At 39.4% G+C, this 11,935-nt stretch overlaps 1 protein-coding gene across 3 annotated transcripts; it reads left to right on the top strand.

Annotated features, from left to right (window-relative positions):
- Positions 1-2,153: 2,153 nt before the first annotated feature.
- LOC143849508 (serine/threonine-protein kinase Nek6-like) lies at positions 2,154-11,608 on the top strand. 3 transcript variants are annotated; one of them, XM_077358573.1, is made up of 14 exons: positions 2,154-2,276; positions 2,781-2,905; positions 3,011-3,077; positions 4,945-5,010; positions 5,720-5,766; positions 6,167-6,212; positions 6,315-6,395; positions 6,626-6,668; positions 6,772-6,821; positions 8,855-8,936; positions 9,138-9,187; positions 9,303-9,376; positions 9,621-9,672; positions 9,758-11,608. In XM_077358573.1, the coding sequence occupies exons 2-14, from the start codon at positions 2,787-2,789 to the stop codon at positions 11,114-11,116; spliced, it is 2,136 nt and encodes a 711-aa protein (XP_077214688.1). In that variant the 5' UTR covers positions 2,154-2,276; positions 2,781-2,786; the 3' UTR covers positions 11,117-11,608. The 3 variants fall into 3 exon arrangements, with proteins under 3 accessions (XP_077214688.1, XP_077214673.1, XP_077214681.1); XM_077358558.1 differs by lacking the exon at positions 2,154-2,276 and adding an exon at positions 2,344-2,476; XM_077358566.1 differs by lacking the exon at positions 2,154-2,276 and adding an exon at positions 2,504-2,669.
- Positions 11,609-11,935: the final 327 nt, after the last annotated feature.

Here is an 11,935-nt window from a genome sequence, read left to right as displayed (position 1 = left end):
CAATACATTACACATGGAAGATGATCTTTACTTACGAGGCCATTATTTTGTCGTACTTTTTTCCATAGTTTATCTGTACATGTATCCACGATCTGGTACTGGTCATTTTTGTTAGCCAGTCAAGGGTTTCTTCAGTTTTAAGGAACCCAGAGTGAAGAACGTTGAAACTTCGATTCAACCCAGAAGACTCAAAGACAAACATAGTCCTTGGTGTAAGAAACTAAAATCATGTTGCAACAATGACAGTTTTTTTTTTGGATGGGTAACCTGGGGTTAGGCGAATCCTACCAGTATATTAAAAAAGAAAGATGATACAATGGAGGGACCAAGATCACTACCCAATCTTTAGTACAATACTTAAGAGAAAGGGAAGAACAACCAGGGACAATATACCCTTGAAGACAAACTCAACAACCAAGAAAAGAACATACAAGAGATCCCTAGAGTACTGCACCGTACAGGTGCAGGGGTGGAGGCACATAGATCATGGGGGTGGCCAGATCCCCCCCAAGTGTAAATTCCTGGCTCCGCCCATGTTTGCTGTGATCCAGGAGGTCTATCATCTTGTAGCTTACCTCATTCTCTGGCTTTTCCTCAACTCATGAATCACTGGATGGCTCTTGTCTTTAGATATGGGTCATCGACCAACGATGACACTTCTGCAGTTTTTACCACCCTAAGTACTGGGTAGGCAAATAAGGAATAGCTTTGCCTCATAAAATCTAGATGGAAAGAGATTTTACTGATTGAAATCAACTCAGTAATATGTAAGACATTTAGTTGGAGTAGATGGCTTTCAATTCAGAGAATTTTCTACCATTTGCGCATTACCCACCACTTGGCTACCAGAACTATGGGCGCGTTTGGGCGTCCTCACACCCAAAACAACCTCCATGTGTGCTGTCATGAAGGTTGCAATGAAAGAAACCCAAAACAGAGCAGTGGCCACTCAGGTTCACACAATGCTGATTTATTTTTTTTGAAATGGACAATGCTGATTTATTAATGCAAATATTTGATGTCCATCCAAACCCACCCGACGACTGTGATGTAAAAAAGAATGGCAAAAGGATAAGATGGTTACTCCACACATACTGATTGATGCAGACAACCTTAGAAACAGAAAATCTGTTATTTCTCGTTTCATTTGGAAACTAATTTTCAGACTAAGGAAGATAGACAACCTTAGAAACAGAAAATCTGTATTTTCCTGAACTGTCTATGTAAAATGCAAGTCCAAGCAATTGATATTGTTCATTCATATGGGGATTCTTTCAAAATTATCATAAAATAAAAGCAAAATCAACCTCATCTGTGCAAGTAGAATTAATTAATATATGAACCAAAGCTAAGATAACATTAACTAAAATTCTCCTCGAGATCAAACTCTAACCCTAAATCTGCTTCACCCTGTTCCCCCAAACAATCAAATCCTTGGGAAAATGGAGAAATTGTTTTTTTCCATTTCTAGGATAAAAAAAGAGGCTGCGAGTTCTGCTCTGTTAAAAAAATATATATATAGATCTAAAGAACAAAAAGCAGAGAAAGAAAGTCTGGTGAGATGTTGAAGAAATCTGAATTTTCTGCTCTGTTAAAATATATTCCTTCAGATGAACATATTTGGGAAATGTTATCAGCACGACTGTATTTTGGTGATCGCACTCCTCACTTTATTCAAAGAACGGTATGGCCCGCACCATAGGATGATCCAAACCGTCCATTAGATGGGCGACAGCCTAAATAGGTTGTGTCCCAAAAATTAAAATATTTCTGTAGGTTGAGCCTAACCCTAACATTCAGATCGGAGGGTTGGTATCAACCTATGGAAATGATTTTTGGGACACAACCTATTTAGGCTGTGGTCCATCTAATGGATGGTTTGGATCATCCTATGGTGCGGGCCATACCGTACTTTCAATAAAGTGAGGAGTGTGACCATCAAAATACATCAAAATAGAGTAGTGCTGATAACATTTCCCTATTTCTTTCACCTAATTAAGGAAAGGCAAAGAGAAAATGACATCTCACCTTCAATGCCAGAAAAGTTGGCGGGAAAACAATCGGGAATTAAATTCCTCAATGAATCCAAAAATTTCCCGGCAAATCCTTGCCGTTGAAAATGGAAGATCTCATCGGATTTGGCAGGTGGAACTTTCGGTTGATGATGGCGACTACTGACCTTCGCCGGAAAATGAAACTCCGGCAATGGATCCGGTTAAAAATGCCGGAAATTTTTAATGTAATGATATCTGAGAAAACTGAAAACACAAGCAAAGGTACCTTTACTGGTCCTCTAAGTTGTTTTTTGCCTTTTAACGTTTGCTTTTGCTTTTAGTTTCCCACCTTTTTTTATTCAAAATCCTTTTCCAGTAAGCTTTACTTTTTTTCATTTGAAAATGTTTCCTCTCCACCTACGAATTTCAGAAACATTTCCTTCTAAAAATCGCTCTCTGTTTCCTCTGTAATCTTTAAACAGGTAAATTTTCTCAGATCGTTGATTCTTTTATCAGATTCTCATTCTAAGATTAGTAACCTCTGTTGCTTTCTTCATATTTACTGAATTTAAAGCTTAGATCGATCAGATCTGTGGTTTTCTGAGGAGAAATTAATTGTATGTATGAAGAATTTAATGATCTGAAGCTCCTTCATGTTTCTGGCATGATTCTTGGGTAAATTTTTCAGTCGTCATTCTTTTTACCAGGAATTCATTTATTGTGATGGATTTAAAGGTGAAATTTTGATTCTCTGTTTTTACATTGTTCATTTTTTTTGTTTTGAAGGAAAAGATGGAGAGTAGAAAGGAGGAAATGAGGTCGAAGATGGAGGAATATGAAGTGATTGAGCAGATCGGGAGAGGAGCTTTTGGAGCTGCAATTCTTGTTCTTCATAAAACCGAGAAAAAGAAGTGAGTTCTTGAAATCACTTCTTTAGCTTCTCAGAATTGATTTTTCTCTGCAATTATGTCTCTCTTCCTTTAATTTTTTTTTCCTTTTTTGAATATATCTACCAGGTATGTTTTGAAGAAGATCCGCTTGGCCAAGCAAACTGAGAAACTTAAACGTACGGCACATCAAGAGGTATTTTCCTTTCTCATTTATGGCAAGGGTGATTTCCGAATCGATTAAATAGAAGTGGTTTTAGTTTTAACGTGAGTAAATGGAAATCAATTCCAAAATCATGGTATTGAGCCTCTAGCTCAATAGTAAAGGCTTGGTTTGGCCTCTAGCTCAATGGTCAAGACATTGCTCTTTTACTTAGGGGTCAGGGTTCAATCCCAGCTTACCTATCCAAAATAAAATAAAATTTTTCAAAATCATGATTTTGTTTTGCTAAAAACTACTTTTTACTCAAAAAACCAGCTAAAAGGGTGTCCTCATTGGGAAATCTAACCAAAGTGCATTTACTATCCATTTAATTTTATATTTTCCTGTGCCATTATAAATGCACTTTCGTTAGATCCTTTTTATAAAGGGAAAGCTTAGTGTAATGTACACGCCTCACGTTATTTAAAACAATAAATAGCTACCTATATACTAGGGCTGCACACGGTTCGGTTTAGGGAGTTTTTTTAACCGAACCAATCAGATCGGTTTGGAGAAAATCCAAACCATAGCCAAACCGATCGGGGGTATCACCGAACCAAACCAAACCGATTTTGACCGGTTCGGTTCGGTTTGGTTCACGGTTTATCGGGTACAAATCCAAATCAAGTAGTTATACATTTATCTATCCAAAAAAAAAAAAAAAAGGTTTATCTATTCGAATCGACCATCAACAGTGTGCAAAGAGACAAACAAGCTCTCTAAGTAAGCTCTCTCTCTCTCTCTCTCTCTCTCTCTCTCTCTCTCTCTCTCTCTCTCTCTCTCTCTCTCACGAAACAAAAAATGAAGAGATCCCTCCCTCTCAAACCCTAAGTATTATATGCCCCCCTCCTTTTCTTCTTTTGGACACCCCCTCTAAGTATTTAGGACTATTCTTTTTACACTTCTAAGGGGGTATAAGGGAAAGGGGTGAATGTATTCTTTACTTTTAAATACAAGGAATTGATATAGACACACCTCCCTTGTTTAAATCACCCCTCTTCTCTTTGCAAATGAAATAACTCACCTTAGATTTGATAATGACACAAAATCAGTAAGTCTTTTCCTCCATTTCTCGGTTCGGTTCGGTTAATTTTCGGTATAAAAATCTAAAACCGTGAACCGAACCAATGGGATCGGTTTGGCAAAATTCTAAACCGTGACCGAACCAAACCAAACCGAACCGAAAGGCCCGGTTCAGTCGGTTTATCGGTTTGGCCGGTTTTTTGTGTAGCCCTACTATATACACTAATTGTTATTAAATTTCTTATCTATACCATATATAAAGCAAAGAAATTATATGGTGCCCCATCGGGCATTCTCATATAAGAGGGAGCCGCCTTGGATATTTGATCCAACAGCAGCCCCTTAAAAAGATGAAAAAGGGGCTTCTGTTGGATCAAATATCAAGGGTGGTGCCTCTTGCACAAGCATGCCCGATCTGGCTAACGTATAGCTCTCCCTTCCTCCTCCTCTCTCACATGTGAAGCGCCATTTTTACAAGTTGAAAAACTTGAGTAACCTAAGAAGTTATTTAAAAGCTTACAAATAAAAAAAAAAATTAATTATTAAATAGCTTATAAATATAATTTTGAAAGCTATTAAAAATCAATACATGTAAATTTCTCTATAGCAATTAAGGAATTTGCTAGGGACCATTACAGAAGGCATTTCGCGAATGGGCTGTTGCAGGTGAGAGCAGCCACAGGGGCTCAGATTTTGTCTTATTCATTTAATTCACCTGAGGTGGCTGCTCTCACATGCAAGCCCATCCACGAAATGCCTTCTGCAATGATCCCAAGCAAATCCCAGCTATTAAATATCTTATAGATGTAAATTCGAAAAGTATTTTTCTTGTTTGCAGATGGCCTTGATTGCAAAGCTAAGGAACCCATATATAGTGGAGTATAAAGACGCATGGGTGGAAAAGGTCAGTTCAAAAGCTATATTGATCAAAGGGCTAATACTAGTTTAATGAGATTTATTTAGGAATGGGGCCCAATGAGATTCATTGGTTGGACCACTCATGTGATGTCAAGTTGATCTAGATTGTATATCTGGAGGGACTGGTTGTGGAAATTCTACAGCTTGATCATCCCTTTGAACTATAACTAACTCTAGCAATTGGTTGTTTCACACATGGTTTTAAATTTCGACCGAAATTTCGGATTTTGGTGGGGACCGAAACCGAAATTTGGTGAAATTTCAAATTTCGGTAATTTCAGTCTGAAATTTCGAGAAAATGCCATTTTTTTTTAAGTACCGAAACTGAAATTTAAAACCTTGGTTTCACATGGTCCGGAGCTATTTTTTCTACTAAACCGGTAGGGGTCCCCGCCAAACCCCAGCTTTCCCACCCCCAAATAAAAAAATGGTACCAGAGCTAATGTCTTACTGCAGGTCCAGGGTTGTGCCACATGAACGGCCAACCCAAAAAAGAGGGGCCAAAAGTGAGGGGGAGTGTTGAAAAATAAATTATTAAATAACACCTACTCTAACAGCTTAAGCTTTTGGAGTTATTAGTTGTTTTGCAGCACACCAGGTGCTTAGGATAGTGTCAGTGGAAACACCACAGCATGCACCACAATGCTCTATGCTTCAAGTCACTTAACAAAATGTGTGTTACCTTTTGTTTGCAGGGCTCTTTTGTATGCATTGTGACCAACTACTGTGAAGGAGGAGACATGTAAGTCAAGCTGTAGATTTTTTTTTTGTAATTTAAACTTACTAGAGTAATGATCCCATGTAAATAAACTATATATTTGGGGTATAAACGTTCTCAACCAACGTCAGGTGCACTTGGTGGACTGAGCCCACCATTTGGATGGGTCATAACCTAAAAATCACACTAATCGATTATTGGACTCAAACTGAGTTTAATTTTGAGTCTAATAATCAGTTTTGAACTCAAATCAATTCTCAAGAGCCAAAACAAACAGGGTTAGATTCTCCAATGGGTGCATGATTTGGGTACAGTCAATATCCATGAGCATGTAATTTGATGTTCAGTTAAATACACAGGATCATGGTGCAACTCATTTCACTGCAAGAATATAGCTTACATTTTTTCTCCGTTTGCAACTCAGAGCTGAGATGATAAAGAAGGCGAGAGGAGGTTTCTTTCCGGAGGAGGTAAGAAGTCATGAAATAGACACAAAATTAAGTCCCTCTATATGTACCAGCAAGTACTAATGTGCACTGGGTGTGCATGGTTATTCTGTTCACCACCTCCAGAAGCTCTGCAAATGGCTGACCCAACTGCTGCTAGCCGTGGATTACCTCCACTCCAACCGCGTTCTCCATAGAGATCTTAAGGTACTTCTCTTTTATATATTAATATAAGATCATTTACAACAAAGAAGAACCGTGGTTCTGATCTAGTACTCAAATGGGTTCTCTGAGTTATTCAAGTTTTCAAATTTCAAGTATTCAGATCAATTTCACAATTACTCCAACTTATTTTAAGTTTCTAGAGAACTGAGCTAATTCAACTAGGAAAGTTTTTGAGTACCCAGTGTTTTAACTCAGTTTGGATTTGATTACAGTGCTCCAACATATTCCTCACAAAGGACAACGACATCCGACTTGGTAAGAAAGTTCATCATCTCCCACAGACAGTAAACATGTATTAGCAATTCAAAGATTTCGCTTCCATTATTTTCTTAACAGCACTTCCTTCAATGGAATGCAGGAGACTTCGGTCTTGCGAAATTACTCAATACGGATGATCTCGCCAATTCGGTATGGATTATTGTTGTTGTTGCTGTTCAGCTAAAAGAATATGCTGATCTAGAAAAATGGTTAATAACACCCTTTAGGAGAAACCGAACATACATGATCCAACAGCTATGATTCGTTGGTTTCCCACCATTGTGGCAATGCCTTTAATTAGACATACCATTGATCCTGCAAGGCTGAGTATTTAAGGGTGATTCCACTTTGAAAAAGCTCATGTCACACATTTTCAAATTCAAACATGGACAAGACACTATTTTGGCAAGGTCAGAAAGAATGGCTCAGCACAGAGCAGAACTTTCAGACATAGAATAGCCATTGTCATCAATAGCACAAGAATAGGTCTGGTGAAGTTAGAGAGAGTTCCCTAGCCAGTTGTGATTGGTTGTACTGCAACCTATAGCTCACAAAGAGAAGGGAACTTAGAAATCAAGACATTGCCCTCATATTGGCCAACCATAACACTGCAGAGCTTTCCAGAGATCATCTAGAAAATAACTTCTCAATGATGTTTCTTGCTGTCAAACACACTGAAATTTTGTAACCCAGTTCTCTCCACCAGTAAGTGTTCCAATCAAATATAAAAAATGACAAAGCTCCGCCGCTCTCTTCTTACTTTATTGAGTTGCTGATACTCAATGGTTTTCATCGCTTCAACCAAAGTTACTTGATGCTTTTAAGAGTATACAAGCATCAAGGCCATGTACTCTTCATTGAGCTCAAGAGCCCATCACACATGACTGAATTCAGGGGTTAGACCGAGTAGGCATCACATGTCCTCATTTTAACTTTTTCCTGTCCTCCATCTTATGGCCTAGACACATCCAAAGAATACTTGGGAAAAAATATAATTGCCTCAGTTCCTTCCAGAACACCAACCTCAATTCATGCAAGATTTGGGGCAACCCTTCCCTAATGACATCCTAATACGTGGTGTTCTCAACTTCTCCTCAGATTTAGAAACTAGAGGTCTCCCTCCGAAGGTCAGTTGGATCAAGTGCCTCTTAAATCAAAGCCCACAGAAGACATTGCCTCAGTTGAATCACTTGATCAACCTTGTCCTCACAGTGAGGTAGCTAAAAGACTTCATTTCTGGTGTTTCTCTTTTTTATGAGGAAGTTGCAATGAATCCACACCCTGCATCAAAGACTCGAGAGCAAAAGGCCTGATAGCAGGCATCTCAGAAATACTCACCTCAGCATTTTACATCCTTGCTTAAAACCAATGAGAGAACAACGAGGTGTTCTCTCAGATAGGGCATCGGCGAAGATCAGCGAACTCTCAAGCTGATATCCTCACTAAGGAAGGGGTTGATATCTCCCCGACGTGATTCCTCTTACCGGATGGCAGGTTAACTCTGTAACTGGGCCATTGTGGCCTCTGTTTTTCTTGTACTCCCTGTGGGACATCTTGTCCCCTTTTCAATTATGGAATAAAATAATCGTTACCTTTCAAAAACAAAAAAACACAGTGTTAACCTTGAGGTCGCAGGTTCGATCCCAGCTTACCTTAGGAAAAAAAAAAAAAACGACAACAACAGCACAGTGTCTTCCAACTCCACAGGTAATCAAATGGTCAATTAATCGCTTAGGAACATGAGAGTTCTGCGTCCTGAACCATGCACCACACTTCCCCGTATCCAAATCTTCAACACAAGCATATGACAAGGTCCAAAACAATATTTTCCCCATAATCTTCCATTTTAAAAATATATTGATAGAAATAAGTTAAATGGAACCAGAAAATTACCATTCAAAAAACAAAAGAAAAAACCAGAAAATTAAACTACAAAGAAAATATGTATACAGTCTGATTGGTCAAGAGATTCAGAATTTTCAAGGATGAACATTGTTCTATTAGGGTGATACTTGAGCAGAGCAGAGTTTCGTCACTACGCTGAATTGTGCCAGTCAAGATATTTTTATCCACTATAAATACTTATGTAGAAGCTCTAAGGTTGGGTACTTATGTTGAATTAGTAATGCTTATCTGAGCTATGCTGCTTATATCAACCTATTTATAATCTCCATCTTCTATAGATTGTAGGCACTCCCAACTACATGTGTCCTGAGCTCCTTGCAGACATCCCTTATGGCTACAAATCAGATATTTGGTCTCTAGGTGAGACACAGTGACGTACTTTATTCTAGGGAAGAAATCATGCACATTCAGTACTATTTTAGCCATGACATCTTTAAATTCATAAAGATAGAGATAACTTAATAGTACTGGTAACACCACACATTCATATTTTGTGTCTCAATTATTATCTGACAATATACCCCTTTTTTCTCTTTCTCTTTTCTTTTTAATGAGTTCCAGGTTGCTGTATGTTCGAAATTGCTGCGCACCGGCCAGCATTCAGAGCTCCTGTAAGTCTTAGCTTGCGCTCTATTTTCACCTCTCCACTCCAGCCACAAAGGAAGCATCCTTTTTAGTTATTCATAAAATCAAAAGTAAAATGAATTTCATTTACCGCCGAAACAGGACATGGCTGGATTGGTGAGCAAGATAAATAGATCCTCCATTTCTCCACTTCCCACCATCTACTCCTCTATGCTGTAAGTGTATTAGTCCTTCAAGGAAATTTAAAATTGGATTAACGATCCACATTTGTTTTCATATCCACCTCAAAAATGGAAAGGTAAATCTTGATCAGGGTTTTCCCAAGTGATGAGAAGCCTTCAGCCCTTTGATAAAATTATGATAGTATGCTGTATCCTTATTTTCCTCATCTAACATCAAAATATCAATTTGATCGCATTAGCACAGCACTGATGGGATGGTATTGTTTCTGCATTTCAGGAAGCGATTGATCAAGAGCATGCTGAGAAAAAACCCAGAACACCGACCAACTGTGAGTTCAAATAGCCCCACACTGTCTAATCAGTTTGAAAGCCACAATTCGTTCTAAATTCTAATACATTCAGCGTGCATTTTAGGCTTCAGAGCTGTTGAGGAACCCCCATTTGCAGCCATACCTTGCTGGATGTTGCAACCCATCTCCTTTCCTTCTTCCTATAAAGAACGCAAAAAATTCACCGGAGAAACCAACCAGAACCAGATCTTCTGGCCAGTCAGATGATGACAAAGACAATAGCAGCAGTGAGGCAAGAGTAGATGCACAAGTAGAGTCTGGAAGCACTGCCCCAATCACAGAAAATGCTGGTCGCAACCCGTCTTCTCCCTTTCTTCCTATAAAGAACGCAAAAATATCACCTGAGAAACCAACTAGAAGCCGATCAAATGGTGACAAAGGCAACAGCAGGAGAGGGGCAAGACAAGATGCCCAACTAGAGTCAGAAATCATTGTGCCAATCAAAGTAAATGCAGACGTGGAGCCACAAAGTGTGCTTGCCAATAACATTTCAGCACTTTCTGCTCCCAGTACAGATGATGAAGAGAACAAGATGGTTGATCCCACCAGCTCTTTACAGCAAGTGAAAGACCCTGATGTAGGCCTGAAAGGTGAGGTTGTTGATGGAGGGTCAGTAATTCACGACAGAGATGAAGGGGGCAAACCTAATAACGGCCAACACGAGGAAGCCACTGACTCTGAACCCCCGTCAGGACTAACACAAATTGTTCTTGAGAACAATGAAAAAGAGGGGCCTACTCTGAGCCTGAAATGTTCCCAACAACTGGAAGAGGCTGATGTTGAGAGAAAATGTGCAAAATTGTATGCCCCACCCATTATTGATGGAGCTGGTGCAGAGGGTGCTAATCCAAGCTACCAGGAAAGGGCAATATCACCTCCAAATCCAATTGGCAGTTTCCTTCAAAACATGCTCTCTCTAACTATGCCAACTATGCATGCCGAAGATAAAGGGGTAGTTAACTTTCCTACCCCCAACTGTACACATCAAAGGGGAATAACTAATATGGATGCAATATGTGGGCCGACAGACTGCATGTCATCAACGAGGACACTGGCATTCCTTTGTGGAGCCGAAATGGGCTCCTCCAAGAGGGCCAATTTCAGCTGTTACCAGCAAAGGATAAGAACTGATGTGGATGAAATAGCTGGGCCCACCGAAGACACATCATCAGTGAGTACACTCACCGTTCTTCATGGAGACGACACTCATGCCGATTGGGATAATCTGAGCTGCTTCCAGCAAAGGGCTGATGCTCTGGAGTCTTTACTTGAGCTATGTGCACGGTTACTTCAGCAGGAGAGGCTCGAGGAGCTCGCTGGTGTACTCAGACCATTCGGAGAAGAAACTGTTTCATCTAGAGAAACGGCAATATGGTTGACAAAGAGTCTCATGTCTACACATAAATTTCGAGGGGGGACCTAAATCTAGTAGACTCACTCACAAAGTTGGGACCATAGCCATATGTGCCTACAACTTAATTGAAGAGTTACCTAGTGCCCGTGTAGCGAAGCTCGGTCACAGCCAATACTTTGGGTTGCTGTAAAGTAGCATATGTTATTTTTCACTAATACTGAATTTTCCGTTTGCCCATGCAAAGTAAAACTAAGACCCTAAATGGATAGTGAATTGACTTACAATGGAAGTGGAGCTGCAGAGTCAGAAAATCCTCAATATTTCACCAGTGAGCCGAATTCCTTCCAAATGGAACATAATAACTTCATTTGTTACCCTTAACTTCATTTTTTGCTGTCATATGAGCCATAGCACCACTCTGTTAAGGGAAGCAAGAATGGAGCAGCCGGGTAAACTACTGTATCTGCTTTTCTTAACTGCTTCCAGATCATTCTTACTCAGAGCTTCCATAGAAACAAACATTCATATCACCACACAAACCCACTGGAAAAGTGAATGAAAAACAGATTCAGTTTGGACCGTACATTGACTAGGGAAAAGAATAAACTCAGGGTTCTCTCGGTGTGCAATCCAGTTGCATTTTAGATTGCAAGTTTACACACAAATCGGTGGCAAATAAGCACCAAAAGCTTAAGTAGACACAATGAACATATCCATCTAAAGCTTTAACAATCTTATAGCCTCTGAAGAAACAATATTATCATAGAGGAACGATGAGTCACAGGTATCCTGAACTAAATCAACCTCTGCAAGATAATCCACATCTATTTGGCTCCAGTTTGATTCATTGAAGCTACACCGTCTACTTAGGGAGCTCTATCCAGATAT

This window comes from Tasmannia lanceolata, unplaced genomic scaffold (assembly GCF_043159265.1).
Source record: "Tasmannia lanceolata isolate RefF3 unplaced genomic scaffold, GAP_Taslan_0.1 ptg000003l, whole genome shotgun sequence".
NCBI classification, from domain to species: Eukaryota; Viridiplantae; Streptophyta; class Magnoliopsida; order Canellales; family Winteraceae; genus Tasmannia; species Tasmannia lanceolata.
This window is presented reverse-complemented; position numbering and strand designations above follow the sequence as displayed.